The following is a 15,726-nucleotide window of genomic DNA, read 5'->3' as shown; positions in this document are numbered from 1 at the left end:
GAAGGTAGATCAGTAGCAAAACTCGAGAGCTTGTTGATCTGAATGTGAGAACTTGAAATTTACACTCACAGCTGTTAACGAATGTTAATGTGACAAGTTCTCACATTTAGATCAACAAGCTCTCGAGTTTTGCTACTGATCTACCTTCATATTTATCGCTCTCCCGCCTTCTTGCACACCATGATTGGTTCATTATGTACAATGCCTGCATGCTATTGGTCAAGCTACATTTCAGTCATTACTTCCGCAAGTATGAAAATCCTGTTTAAATGCATTTGTTCCTAATTAAGGTACATTCTGTTAGTTTAGCAACATGCTACTGTTAAATTCTATTGGATCCATCTTTAAGTTGAGTCTCCTACTCAATGTTTTTGTTATTTATCAGCTGAAAAAATATTGTTTTGATGATTCCAACAGTATCCCTTTCGAAAATTAATCACGGGTTTTACTAAAAGTGGCGTACTGATTACGTACCATTTGTATAACCACAGTTTAATGACAAATACCATAGTTAAACTATGGTTAGTGTAGTAAAACCATGGTTAATTTCGTAAAGGATTGTTCATTTATGTTTAGGGATGCACGAAATTGGATTTTTGCCGATATCTGATTTGCAGATATTTTTCAACTCATTTTGGCCGATGCCGATACCGATACCAATATATTTCCTTTTGTTTGGAAACAACACCAAGTCTCTCCTGTGCAGAAATGATAAGCAAAATATTTTTAATTTTGGTTAGTTTTTACCAAGAACTTATTTGTGAGAATTAAATAAACAATAATGAAGGTTTTTTGAAAGTACATTGAAGCTTTGAAAATAAATATAAATAAACTATATATCAATCGCTGCATTTTTTTCCCAGAAAGATACTGTTAACCCTAACATTTTGTTTTAAGATTTAACATTTGCAGATGCTCTAAAGAGTTAAAATTAAAATGATTTATTATAATTTTAATAATTATAAAAAAGTAAAAATTCTGAAAATATTTTAGAACTTATGATTTGTTTAAAAAATAAAGCATTACACATTAATGAATAAATCAGTATATATAAAATTTAATTTACAAGTGTCATGTTTGTGATTTTTTTTTTCATGTAAGCTATAGCTTCTGACATTTAAATCAAAACGTACCGGTACTCATTATTTTAGGACTATTTAATCAGAAACACAGTCTAAATGTTATTTGAGTAGGCTATTTTATTTTTAATTTAATTAGAAGTAGGCCAACAGTGCCCCCTACAGATTAAAACTCCTTACCGAAGCGGCGTTAGGACCCGGGGGAGGCTGCCACTGCTGTCACTGCACTGCTATTACTGTTTACTCTATCACACACCGAAGCATCATTCTGTATGTGCATTCTCAATTTAAATGCAACAATACAAAACAGTGAATCCAATCATCATTCAGACAAAACTTTGCTTCAAGTATGAGCCACACTGCTGATGTGATCTAATCACTAGCACTCCCTGAGCACATGTGAGTTAACGTATTCCTCTTATCGGCATGGCATATCGGCATACTTTTTTTTTCATATCGGGGTGATGCCGATATTTACATTTAAAGCCATTATCGTCCGTTTCCGATATCAGTCCAATAATATCTTGCATCTCTATTTATGTTATCGTTATACAATAGTAATGGTGTGGACTTTGCTATTCTCACAGAACTAGAACAATTATTAAAGGGACAGTTCACCCAAAAATGGAAATTAATTGAAAATTCTGTCATTAATTACTCACCCTCATGTCGTTCCAAACCCGTAAGACCTTCGTTCATCTTCAGAACACAAATTAAGATATTTTTGATGAAATCCAAGAGCTTTCGGACCCTGCATAGACAGCAATGCAACTGACACATTCAAGGCCCAGAAAGGTAGTAAAGATAAAGATATTGGAACGACATGAGGGTGAGCAATTAATGACAGAATTTAAATTTTTGTGTGAACTGTCCCCTTAAAATGGTATATTTAAGTATTAACCTTGGTGTCAACAGGCCTTCAAAGTTTGGACGAATTTTCGTTGGCAAAACTCAGTCATTTAAATAAGGATCCACACAAGCCGGAATTTTGCATAACAGCAAAAGATTTAGCAATGGGTTCAAATTTTTTACACAAATTTGACTTTTTGACAGCTCCTTTATCTTAAAGCAACTTCTGTGTAAGTTGTTCAAATATATCATTACACCATTTACAATAACCAATGGAGCTTATTTTTTTCTGCAATATTTTTGCCAAAATTTTGTTAATGTGACAGTAGACTGCAAGACAGCTCACTAGGTGTTGGAACACAGCTATTATGTCATGTTTATGTCATGGGCAGTCGTGGCCTAGTGGATAGAGAGTTGGACTTGTAACCCAAAGGTTGTGGGTTCGAGTCTCAGCTCAGATACAGAACACAAATTCTGAGTATGGGTCACCATACTTGGTCACACACCACTTTCCTTTCCCTTAAAAAACACATAATCAGGGTTAATAAAATATTCTTTGACCCAATGTTTACTAAATCATATAATTTCGGATTAAAGTCCTCTCCACACATAAGGTTTTATTGTGTAAGTGCAGAGAGTTGCAGACACCAACCGAGTGAGCTATCAGCAAAGCTGGACGATAATGAGGTGTCTCAGTAATAAAGGCAACCTGAGGCCTGTTGAAACTATTGAAACAAGCCAACTGTGTATGTGTGTGCGAAATAGAGTAGGACTTACATAAAAGTACCCCATTCCCCCATCAAAAGCGGATAAAACACACAAGATCCCACCAAAGCCCAAATTGCAACGCTAGCTGGAGGCATATGCAAATAAAGCCACTGCCAGCATCATTATCTGTGAGGGCCTTGGGAAGTGATGTCATCTTCAGACCACACAAATGTGATACACTTCTAAAGTTACCACATGATCAAGGAAATGAACAAGCCATCCAGAAAGGTAGAGTCGCAGCGAGGACGCAAGTTTCCCATACTAGGTTAAGAGTTCCTCTACAAGGGAATAGAGAACTTATGAAAAAGCAGCAAATAAGCCTTCGGCGTCCATCTGTGTTGACTCACTCAAAGACGCTCTTTCATCACAGAAAAACACACTGCGACAAGCGTGACCTTGCGCTAGCTCTGTGCAAGCTATTAGGGACTGTTGTCAAGCGGTGGCTACAGAGATAATGATGTTTCCTAGCCCATAGGCTGAGGGTTTTCTCCTGAGATCTGAGGTCACGGCTCAACACTGCATATATATCGATTAGTGTCTGTGTATTAAAAGGGGGCATCATTTTAAATTTGTAATTCCAAACAGTCCGGTGAAATTGGACAATTAGGCCTGCAGGCATTGTTTGTTTTCCCTAGCAATAGTAACTATGGTTGGTGTGATAATCACTGGTAATAAAACAGGAAGGTGTCACTGAAATTATTTTGATATTTTTTCTTATTTTGTCGCTTGGACAAATTAAACTAAGGTAACTTGAATGTAAACTACTGATAAATATATATATAATTAATATGTATGGACAAGGTGTACAGTATAGATACACTTGAAGTAAACTTAAGTACAATCTTGATACACTTTATTTTAAGTAGCTTATGTCTATGTACTTACATTTGTAATTACGTTGTATAATGTCTGCAACACATGTAACAATCTTTTGGTTACACAAGTTGCTGTGTAACAGACTCGACCTGTTACATATGTGTAACAGTAGCTGCCTATTACATCTATATAATTACAAACTGTAAGTACAGGCTGTTACATAACTTAGTTACATGGTAAGTACATTTTATTGCATGTAAGTACAACGGCTACTACTAAGTACTTAACTAGGTAATTACTCTGTATTATGGACACCTTAAAATAAAGTGTTACCTAAATGTTTTTCACTAGTACACATTGGACACAATTAACAGTACCCTTTTATTCAATACTTTTTGAAACCTCCATTTGCCAAAATAGTATAGAAGTTCACCTATAATGCCTGATGAGGTTAGAGAACACCTGACAAGAGATCAGAGACCATTGCTTCATCCAGAATCACTCCAGACCCTTCAGATTCACAGCTCCATGACGGTGCTTATTCTCTTCCTCACTCATTTTCTACAGGGTGCAGGTCAGGGAACTGAAATGGCCATAGCAGAAGCTTGCTTTTGTGCTCAGTGACCCATTTTTGTGTTGTTTTTAAGATTTGTTTTTGGATTATTGTCCAGTTGGAAGATCCAAACATGGCCCATTATAAGATTTCTAACAGAGTCAGTCACTTTTTGATTTTTTTATCTGTTGGTATTTGATAGAATCAGTGATGCCATGTGTCTAAACAAGATGTCCAGGACCTCCAGCAGAAATATAGGCCCACAACATTAAAAATACTATCCCTGTGTTCACCAAACCCATCTTGAGTGTTTGCTGCTAAAAAGATAATTTTTTAGTTACATCTGACCATAGAAGCCAGTCCCGTTTGAAGTTCCAGTCATGTCTGACCACTGAATATGCTGGAGATTATTTTTTGGTGAAAGCATTTTCTTTTCTTGATTTTTTTTAATGAAACGCTCCCAAACAACATGTGGTTATGCAGGTGCTGTTTGATCTTTTTTTTTTTAAGGTGTTCTGACCCCGAAACTCAACCTTTTTCAGCAATTCTCCAGCTGTGATCCTTGAAGAGTCTTTGGCCACTCAAACTCTCCTTCTCACCATGCATTAGGACGATATAGACACATGTCCTCTTTCAGGCAGATTCATAACATTTTCTGTTGATTGGAAATTCTTAATTATTGTCCTGATGGTGGAAATGGGAATTTTCACTTCTCTAGCTCTTTTCTTAAAGCCACTTTTTAATTTGTGAAGCTCAGTTATCTTTTGCTGCACATCAGAAATATATTCTTTGGTTTTTCTCATTGTGATGGGTGATTAATTTGGAATTTGTAAACAAATTAGTAAATTTGTAAAAAAATAAAGGATCAAAAGGATTAACAATGCACATTTATTTTCGCAGCGTTCTTTGATCATATTTACCAAGGGTACCAACAATTCTGACCACGTGTGTATATATGCGTGTGTGTGTGTGTGCACATAATATTTTAATATGCATTTTTTGATGTAAAATGATTTAATAATATTCCTCATAATAATATAATTTGTAATATTACTATAATATAAAAAATAGATAAGTGTATTATATGAAATGTAATTTTAATAAGAAAATTAACTTTACATCAAAACAATTACATTCATTTAAATTAAATTAACTCAATTCACCCTTCTGCTAGAATACAAGCATAAAGGTTATCACAAGATTATAACACACTGAGGAAGACAAAGTATGTCCTGAGGTCCTGATTTCCTTGACCTTACCTGTGTCCATCTTGCCATCTTGGGCTGCAGGTCCTTCAGGTATGACGCTCTTGACCTGTAGGAACTCGTCTGGCTCGTCCCCACCAATGATAGTGAAGCCGAATCCCATGTTGCTCTTCTGTAGCACCGTGGTGAGGAACGTCCCTTTGAGTTGTGTGGCGTCCCTCGTGAATGGAGGCTTTTCTGTGAAGACAAACACACATAAACTATCAGAAGAATACACGGCACAATGCACAGCCATCTCTACTGCATGGTCTTTGGTGCTTCGGTCAAGCTAAAGTGGAAGTGAAAGTAGGGCACACCTGAGCAACCCGAAACCGAGAAACACCAATAAAACCAATTGGGTGAAGATGGCATATATGGGCCACAGAGAAAAGCAGTACCTCTATATATTGTGGGCAATGGCAGCGCCGATAGACCTTGACTTTGCATTTGTTGTTGCTGTTGCATCCTTCGTTTGGCCTCTAGGACGGGGTTCTCAAACTGTGTCCTTCTGTTAATGTGGCTGCGGGGCAGAACGAGCAGATATTTAAATCACGCTGGGACCCTCCCTCCCTCGGCACGCTTATTGAAGAGCATGACACGGATGATTCGGGGTCAGATTCGACTAAAATTTGAAAGAAGAATTCTGAAGAACTTACTCAACATAGTAACTGCCATAAATAGGGTCGTCTATTTTCTCCCAGCCATATGGAAGTTCTGTAGAAAAAAAAAAAAAAAAAAAAAAAGATGGTCGGCACCTCGTTGCAAATGTTGTTTATCCCCGTTGCATTTAATGTAGTCTGGGTTCTATTTTCTGTTTCCCGTTTCCTTGCATAGTTTTGTTTTAAAACTATTAAAGTTAAAATGTGTGTGTGTGTGTATACATACAGTTGAAGTCAAAATTTTACATACACCTTTCAGAATCTGCAAAATGTTAATTATTTTACCAAAATAAGAGGGATCATGCAAAATGCATGTTATTGTTTATTTAGTACTGACCTGAATAAGATATTTCACATAAAATATGTTTACATATAGTCCACAAGAGAAAATAATAGTTGAATTTATAAAAATGACCCCGTTCAAAAGTTTACATACACTTGATTCTTAATACTGTGTTGTTACCTGAACGATCCAAAGCTGTGTTTTTTTGTTTAGTGATAGTTGTTCATGAGTCCCTTGTTTGTCCTGAACAGTTAAACTGCCTGCTGTTCTTGAAAAATCCTCGTGAAAAATCCTTGATTTTGATTATGATTTTGAGATTCATCTTTCCACACTGAGGACAACTGAGGGACTCATTTGCAACTATTACAGAAAGTTCAAACGCTCACTGATGCTCCAGAAGGAAAAGCCATGCATTAAGAACCGTAAAGGCGTAAAAAACTTTTGGAATTTGAAGATCAAGGTAAATTTAACTTAATTTGTCTTCTGGAAAGCATGTAAGTATCTTCTGTAGCTTCTGAAGGGCAGTACTAAATGAAAAAATATGATATTTAGGCAAAACAAGAAAATTGTACTCATCTTCATTCTGTTCAAAAAAATTTCAAAAGGTCTTAATGCATGGCTTTTCCTTCTGGAGCATCAGTGAGCGTTTGAACTTTCTGTAATAGTTGCATATGAGTCCCTCAGTTGTCCTCAGTGTGGAAAGATGAATCTCAAAATCATACAGTCATTGTTGGAAAGGGTTCAAATACACAAAAATTCTGGAAAACCAAAGAATTTGTGGGACCTGAAGGATTTTTCTGAAGAACAGCAGGCAGTTTAACTGTTCAGGATAAACAAGGGACTCATGAACAACTATCACTAAACAAAAAAACACAGCTTTGGATCGTTCAGGTAACAACACAGTATTAAGAATCAAGTGTATGTAAACTTTTGAACGGGGACATTTTTATAAATTCAACTATTATTTTCTCTTGTGGACTATATGTAAACATATTTTATGTGAAATATCTTTTTCAGGTCAGTACTAAATGAACAATAACATGTATTTTGCATGATCCCTCTTATTTTGGTAAAATAATTAACATTTTGCAGATTCTGAAAGGTGTATGGAAAGTTTTGACTTCAACTGTACATTTGTTATATTTATACATTTAAATTTTAATTAGTTTTAGAGAAACAATAACAATACACACATGTATATAATACTTGACTGATGAAGTATACATACACTACATATGTATAAAATATCAAATGCTAAAAATATTAAAATATTAAATACATACAGTGGTATGAAAAGGTTTTTGCCCCCTTCCTGTAATTTATTTATTAATTTTTTTCATTTTTTGCATATTTGTCACACTCGAATGATTCAGATCAAACTAATTTTAGTATTACACAAAGATAACCAGAGTAAATACAAAATGCAGTTTTGAAATAATGATTTAATTTATTAAGGGAAAAAAGCTGTCCAAACCTGGCTGGCCCTACGTGAAAAAGTAATTGCCCCCTAAATCTAATATCTGGTTGTGCCACCCTTTGCAGCAACAACTGCAATCAAGCGTTTGCGATAACTGGCAATGAGTCTCACATCGCTGTGGAGGAATTTTTGCCCACTCTTCTTTGCAGAATTGTTTAAATTCAGCCACATTGGAGGGTTTTCAAGCATGAAAGAAGTGTTTAAGGTCATGCCACAGCATCTCAATCGGATTTAAGTCCGAACTTTGACTTGGCCATTTCAAAACCTTCATTTTGTTTTTCTTGAGCCATTCAGAGGTGGACTTGCTGGTGTGTTTGGGATCATTGTCCTGCTGCATAACCCAAGTGTGCTTGAGCTTGAGGTCACGAACTGACGGCTAGACATTCTCCTTCAGAATTTTCTGATAGAGTGCAGAATTCATGGTTCCATCAATTATGGCAAGTCATCCAGGTCCTGAAGCTGCAAAGCAGCCCCAGACCATCACACTACCACCACCATGTTTGACTGTGTGGTATGATTTTCTTTTTATGAAATGCAGTGTTGAGATTGACGAGATCCTGAGGCCCATTGTTGTGCCATTCATCCACGACCATCACCTCATGTTGCAGCATGATAATGCACGGCCCCATGTTGCAAGGATCTGTACACAATTCCTGGAAGCTGAAAACTTCCCAGTTCTTGCATGGCCAGCATACTCACCGGACATGTCACCAATTGAGCATGTTTGGGATGCTCTGGATCGGCGTATACGACAGCGTGTTCCAGTTCCTGCCAATATCCAGCAGCTTCGCACAGCCATTGAAGAGGAGTGGACCAACATTCCACAGGCCACAATCAACAACCTGATCAACTCTATGCGAAGAAGCTGTGTTGCACTGCGTGAGGCAGATACTGACTGGTTTTCGGACCCGCCCCAATACAGTAAAACTGCACATTTTAGAGTGGCCTTTTATTGTGGCCAGCCTAAGGCACACCTGTGCAATAATCATGCTGTCTAATCAGCATCTTAATATGCCACACCTGTGAGGTGGATGGATTATCTCGGCAAAGGAGAAGTGCTCACTAACACAGATTTAGACAGATTTGTGAACAATATTTGAGAGAAATAGGCCTTTTGTGTGCATAGCAAAAGTCTTAGATCTTTGAGTTCAGCTCATGAAAAATGGGGGCAAAAACAAAAGTGTTGCGTTTATAATTTTGTTCAGTGTATTTAAGTGATTTCTTGATTCAACAGGTCTGACAGTAATCAGTCTTAGGTTTGGCTAGTAAAAATTTAACTCAGGTTTCTAAAATAATGTGGTTAATCACAGTTCTTTCATGATTTAACAGGAGGGGGCCATTCATTTTTCACGTTGGGCCAGGTAAGTTTGGACAGCTTTTTTCCCTTAAATGAAATCATTTAAAAACTGCATTTTGTATTTACTTGCATTATCTTTGTGTAATATTACAATTGATTTTAAATCTTTTAAGTGTGACAAATATGCAAAAAAAATAAATAAATAAAATACAGGAAGGGGGCAAAAACCTTTTCACGGCACTGTACATATGAAATATCAAATACTTAAAAGATTTTTAAAAGATTTGAGCAACGGAATTGAAATAAAATATAAATATATATAACAAAATAAATTAAATATACACAAAAAATTTTGAAATGTTGCTTTTGGTAACCAGTTTAAGTGAAAATACTACTATTATTAAAACATACTACTGTTACTAAAACTGAAACAAAATTAAATGAACATTAGACAAACATTTTAAATGATAAAACTATAAAAAAAATATAAAAATAAAAACATGAAACTAATAAAAACAACAAAAGCCTATAACCAAATCATTCAAACGTAATCTAAGATTAAAATTAAAACTGCAAAAAATAAAACTTTAAAATACGAAAAATAGTAATTAAAAATCGTAATACTATAATAATATAGAAATAATTCTAAAATAACAATGAGATTATTGAGAAATAGATAGATAGATAGATAGATAGATAGATAGATAGATAGATAGATATACACACAACAACAATATAGTTATATAACTATATATTATTTTCTTCATTTCTTTTAACAATATTTATATTTGATATTTATATATTTATATATTATATTTTTTTATTCTTTTTTATTCATATTCTTTATTTGCTTAGTCTAAATAAACATGTGATAGCCTATTAAATTATTTAAAACTTTTTTTATCATGCTTATGTAAAGCAACTTGAATTTTGAATTGTTTATTAAACGTGCTACATAAATTTTCCTTGCCTTGATATTGTATTTTTTTAAATCAGGCTTCAAGTGAAGTAGTACCATAATTTCATATTCATTAATGATTACGACAACGGTTGAAAGGTGAACCTGAATGTATGAAACCAGAAGCAACAAGCTTAAAATGAGCTATTTAATGCACGGCACGAAGCATGCATGTCATGAAAACATTCCTCACAGTTTTCATTATACTAAGCCCAGTCCAGTAAATCAATAACCCCAGGGATGTCTGCAGTGTGTGATAATACACAGTGCAAATCAGTCTAGACGTCTTTTAAAAACACATTCCCTGCGCATGCCAGAATTTGGACTCCATATCCCGAACAATCCAGCCGGCCGTTCATGCTGGCAGTTAGTGTGTAAAACAAAGCTTAATTAGGACACACAGCAGTAAGTGAGAGGAGGTCTGGCAGCCTGAAGGTTACAGCCAACATACTTTCATGCAATTCAATCCGCCTGAGAGACACAAAACAAATTAAAGGGCTGGCGAGATCACCATGACAACAAAGGGCTGTCATCATGTGTGGCATTCAAGTTGCTTTTTCCTGTGTGTGCTGTTTCAGCCAAAATTTACATTATTGAAACATCAAGAAGAAATGGGCTACATGCGCAAACTAGCGCAGTAATTATCAAAAACATCGCCAGTGGGATATGCTGGCGTTCTTCAAAACATGTACATATATGTACAGATGAACTCATCTATGCATGTGAATAAACGGTGCGCACTAAACATGCACACTCACACAAATGCAAAGCTAAACCACCAAACAGTGCTTGAGGAACTACCTAAAAACCACTCATAACAACCTAGCAATCATTTTTAACCCCAACACCTAGCAACCTTCTAGCAATATCCTAACAATCTCATATAGCAATCCCCGAAATGCCCTTACAACTACTCAGAATGCCCTAGAAACCGCCTAGCAACCAGTCAAAACACCCTAGCAACCACAAAACAATGCCCAAGGAACCGCCAAAACAATGCTCTAACAACCCTTCAGAACTCCCTGATAACCACCAAACAATGCCCTAACAAACCCTCAGAACTCCCAAACAATGCCCTAGCAACTACTCAAAAGTAGGAATACCTAGGGTGCATCTCAATCAGCTCCCTTGTTCAGTAGTCAGGGCACTGATCAGAGAGTCGGCCATTTTAAGGACTGTCTCAATCACAAAATCGTTCCAGTGCACTGGAATCCATCAGTGCTCACTATGCTCCCTTAACAGAAATAACGTCACATTTTTGAAGCATGAAACATAAACCACACGAGCGAACTCAATAAATATAATGACACGTGATAGAAGATTTGAAAAGACAAACCGTTTTTTAGTATAGGCCTATTTCAACAAATAGTTAATTAGAATTAAAATTCAGCTGAAAAGTTGTAAGAATATGTAACAGAACGATGTGTTTTAAGAGAATAAGAAATAATATCAAAAAGAGATCAGTCCTGTCTGTTGTTTATTAATTCAAGCAGTGACGTTCTATAATGTTGTCCGTTGACGCTGTATGTAATCATGTCACTGGAATTCGAGTGATCACTGTCCCAACGTGCAGTGAGTCAGGGAACTTACCAGTGACCGAATTCGTGTACACGATCTACTGATTCACGAGCTCGGGAGCTGATTGAGACATACTCCTAGCAATTTTCTTGTAATGCCCTACCAACTATTCAGAACTGCCTAGCAACCAGCAAACAACGTCCCAGAAGTTGTTGAAAGAGCTTTCCTGTAGCTCAAATAGTAGAGTATGGCGCTAGCAATGTCAAAATCATGGGTTCGATTCAAGAGCTGATCAAGATCATGGGTTCAAGAGCTGATCAAATGTAAAAAATTGTAACTTGAATGCAATGTAAGTCGCTTTGGATAAAAGCGTCTGCTAAATGCATAAATGTAGAAAGTGCATAGAATGTCCTATCAACCACAAAGAACAGTGTAGCGATTATCTAAAATGACCTCACAAGTATTCAGAATACCCTAGAAACCATCAAGCAACATCCTAGCTGCCACTCTAAACACTCTAACAACCACCAAACTCATAGAATGGAACAGAACAGAACTCATAGAACAATCACAACTCATAGAATGTCCTAGTATCAACTACAAAGAACACTGTAGCAATCAACTGAAATGACCTTAAAACCTATCAGAATACCCTAGAAACCTAGCAACCAGACAGAACATACTAGCAACCACCAAACAATGTCCTAGCGAGTGCAAATTCATATAATGTCCTATCTACTAAAGATACACCGACTGCAACTTTCTTGGCCGATTCCGATTTTTTTGCAAGTGTGACCTGCTGATACCGATATTTGCCGATTCAGATTTTCTTTCTAAAAACTATAATTGACAGAATATACAAACAAAAATCTATACTTTTTTAATGCAAAAAAATTATTTACATAATAAATTATTATACATTACAATTCCCCCAATCTGGACAATGTTACATGTTCTCTCACTTAAACAGCTTTCAAAATAAAGTGCTCTGTGACATAACAATAGAAATAGAAATAACAATATTAACTGAAAAGGTGTTCCTGTATATGACAATACAGATGTCATTTCCCACTATGTTTCTTATGCCGAGTTCACACTGCACGATTTTCAAAGTCATCGGATCACCGTTGTTTTCACACAACAGGACTATCTGGGGTAGCATTCAGTCGCTGCTGTATTCACATTGCATGATGGATCGGCGACAGGAGGTTACACACTGCATGACTTTACAATAGGAAGAATCGCCAACAACTCTGTCTGGTCTGCAAACTATAAGTCCTTCCTGAACACACACTAATTAACAAAGATGACTTGTTAACAAACATACTTCTACTGGGAAATTTTATATACACAAATCTAAGTAGCCTACTTGAAAGTGAAACCAACGTTTTGTGCATTTTATAATGAGTTTATTTCTTATAGCCTATAAAAGCCCTCAAAGTGATGAAAAAGAAAAATGCAATAAATCTTTCGTCCTTTATAAAAGAATATTATTTAAAGGAAAAACCCTAGCCACTTCTTCATCTTCATGTAGCCTACCTGTTCTGTATATTCTAATGCAAAAATGTAGGCACGTTGTTTGTAAATGGCTAATCGCTTTGTTTAAAAAAAAAAAAAAATCCCGCTGCCCTGTATTGAAACATCAAGCTGTTGGTCTGTAGGTCGCTGTAGGCTTGCTGACCCTGTAGGTCATCGCCGATGTATTTTCCAGTCAGAACTCATTCCCTCAGATCGCGTCTTTGATAATTCACACTGTGTGATTGTCACTCGCGTGAACGAGCACCGATTTGCCTCCAATTTCGGGTATTTTTCGGCGATTTATCAAAACCTGTCGGCGAGTGAAAAAACAGGCTAAAATCGTGCAGTGTGAGCTTGCCATGAAATTGTCGTTTTTTTTCACAAATCTTATTTAATGTACCATCTTTCACATCAAATTCTTAATTCAGTTAGAATTATAAGAAAGAGCTGTTACCATTCAAATGAAATCATTATCAACAAACTCCATCTTTCCACTGCAAGAAACACAGATGCTGCATCTTAAGTAGCATTAGATGTATTTACACAGACTATTAATGAAGCTGAGCTGCCACAAATACATTTACACTGCAAACTTTCGAATGCATAAAGAATTTTATAAGATTCATGTTTTAATTTTTTTTTTTAAACATGCAAATAAAAAATGCTGGGAAAAATGCAATAATAGTTGTAAATATGAAACCAAACCAGTAGGTGGCGGCAAATGACTGCTTGAATGAGTGAGTCATTTAGTCCTTCAACAGATTTGTTGGCTGATTTTTTCAGAAACAAGGCAAGTGACTACTGTCTTTATGAATGGGTTACTGAATAATTGACACTTCATTCAGTAACGAAACCGCTGTGTTGCTCGGAGACACAAAACAGTTCTGCTGTGGCTTTGATTGGAACTATTTTCATCAGCGAAATTTTGCAAAAAGAGTCAATATTGTGTCTAAAATGTAAGTCACTTAATTTTAACCTCTTTTATTGAACTAGTTTTGTATAAAATTACATTGCACTCTTGTTGAAACATTTTGGTCATGCAATGTTGCATACCTAAAATGTTTAATTTTTTTTACTAACGCAGTATGCATCTATAACTTTCTGTGTGTTGTTGCGCTCATTTGTTTTGATTTCTGCACGAGACTCTCACACACTCACTCAGGCTGCACGAGCCTCATCTGGCACGTCATAAATACATTCTCAGTCACTGTAAGTGTAGTAACCGGTCCGGGCCGATCATGCGGAAATTCCGGCTAATTCCGATCCCTGGCCGGTTGATCGGTGTATCTCTACTATCTACCATAAAGAAACCCGTAACAATTATCTAAAATGACCTCACATTCAGAATACCCTAGAAACCATCTAGCAACATCATAGCAACCATTCTGAACATCCTAACAACCACCAAATTCATAGAATGTCCTATCAGCCACACAGAACACAATAGCAATCACCTAAAATGACCTTATAAATATTCAGAATCTCCTAAAAACCACATAGCAAACCAATGTCCTGGCAACCACTCAGAAGCCCCTGGCAACCCCCAAACAATGCCCTAGCAACCCTGCAGAAGTAAGAACACCTAGCAATCTTATTGTAATGCCCTAGCAATCACTCAGAACTTCCTAGCAACCCCCAAACAATGCCCTAGTAACCCCGTAGAAGTAAGAACACCTAGCAATCTTCTTATAATGCCCTAGCAATCACTCAGTCGGAACTCCCAACCAACCCCCAAACAATGCCGTAGCAACCCTGCAGAAGTAAGAACACCTAGCAATCTTATTGTAATGCCCTAACCCTAACTCGGAACTCCGAAGCAAGCCCCAAATAATGCCCTAGCAACCCTACAGAAGTATAAACAAGCACTAGCAACCACTCAGCACTCCCTAGCAACCCCACAGAAGTAAGAGCACCTAGCAATCTTATTGTAATGCCGTAGCAACTACTCAGCACTCCCTAGCAACCAGCAAACAATATCCTAGAAGTGCAAACTCATTAGCTGTGTCTCATTTAGAAGGATGCATCCTCCGGAGGTCTCATTCGAAGGGTGCATACGTCATCGAGGCTGTCTCATTTCAGAAAAGCAAGTAGGACACTACGAATGCGACCTTCTTTCACAGGAATTCGGAGGATGCATCAGGTGTATCCTTCGCTGCTACAGATAACCCACAATTCTTTGCGTCGCCATAAACAACCGTCATTCATTTGAAAAATGCCGGCGCCGGCAGATGTACACACAAGCGCGGTGGTGTTTTCAACTTAACTTAAAGTACCTCCAGTAAAAACGGATAAACTTTGTTCTTAATATCCTCCTCCTTTTTTTCTCAATGTCCGTTGTATGTACGCTGCAGCTCCTCAAACATTGAGCAAAATAAAACAAGTAAAAGCATTTTTTTTAAAAATTACTTTCCAAATTTAGAAATAATTTTCCTTCATTCAAGTAGTGTGAGATACTTCCAAATCAACGTGATACTTCCTGTTCCCTTTTCCTCCCGTCCTACGAAGGCCGTCTCGTTTTTAATTCTAGGTTGAGGACACTTCCTTACGTATCCTACAGAGGACCCTACGGAGGATCTTACGATTCCTTACGTATCCTCACCGGCAGACCTCAAGTGGTGAAAGTTGGCCAGTTCACCTCAAACTCCATCACCCTCATAGGAGCCCCACAGGGCTGTGTCCTGAGTCCCCTGCTCTACTCTCTCTACAC

The 15,726-nt window shown here is 36.8% G+C and overlaps 1 protein-coding gene across 1 annotated transcript in view; it reads right to left on the bottom strand.

The window, feature by feature from the left end:
- Window positions 1-15,726, bottom strand: part of magi2b (membrane associated guanylate kinase, WW and PDZ domain containing 2b) — a 105,328-nt gene that overhangs the window by 37,682 nt on the left and 51,920 nt on the right. The window contains exons 7-9 of the mRNA XM_079411625.1: window positions 5,966-6,023; window positions 5,708-5,829; window positions 5,325-5,507 (exon numbers count right to left, since the gene is read on the bottom strand). Coding sequence (XP_079267751.1) covers window positions 5,325-5,507; window positions 5,708-5,829; window positions 5,966-6,023 — 363 coding nt within the window. The remainder of the gene's footprint in view (window positions 1-5,324; window positions 5,508-5,707; window positions 5,830-5,965; window positions 6,024-15,726) is intronic.

Source organism: Barbus barbus (assembly GCF_936440315.1).
Source record: "Barbus barbus genome assembly, chromosome: 48".
Lineage (NCBI taxonomy): Eukaryota > Metazoa > Chordata > Actinopteri > Cypriniformes > Cyprinidae > Barbus > Barbus barbus.
Note: the sequence above shows the minus strand (reverse complement) of the source record. Positions and strands in the feature narration are given on the sequence as shown.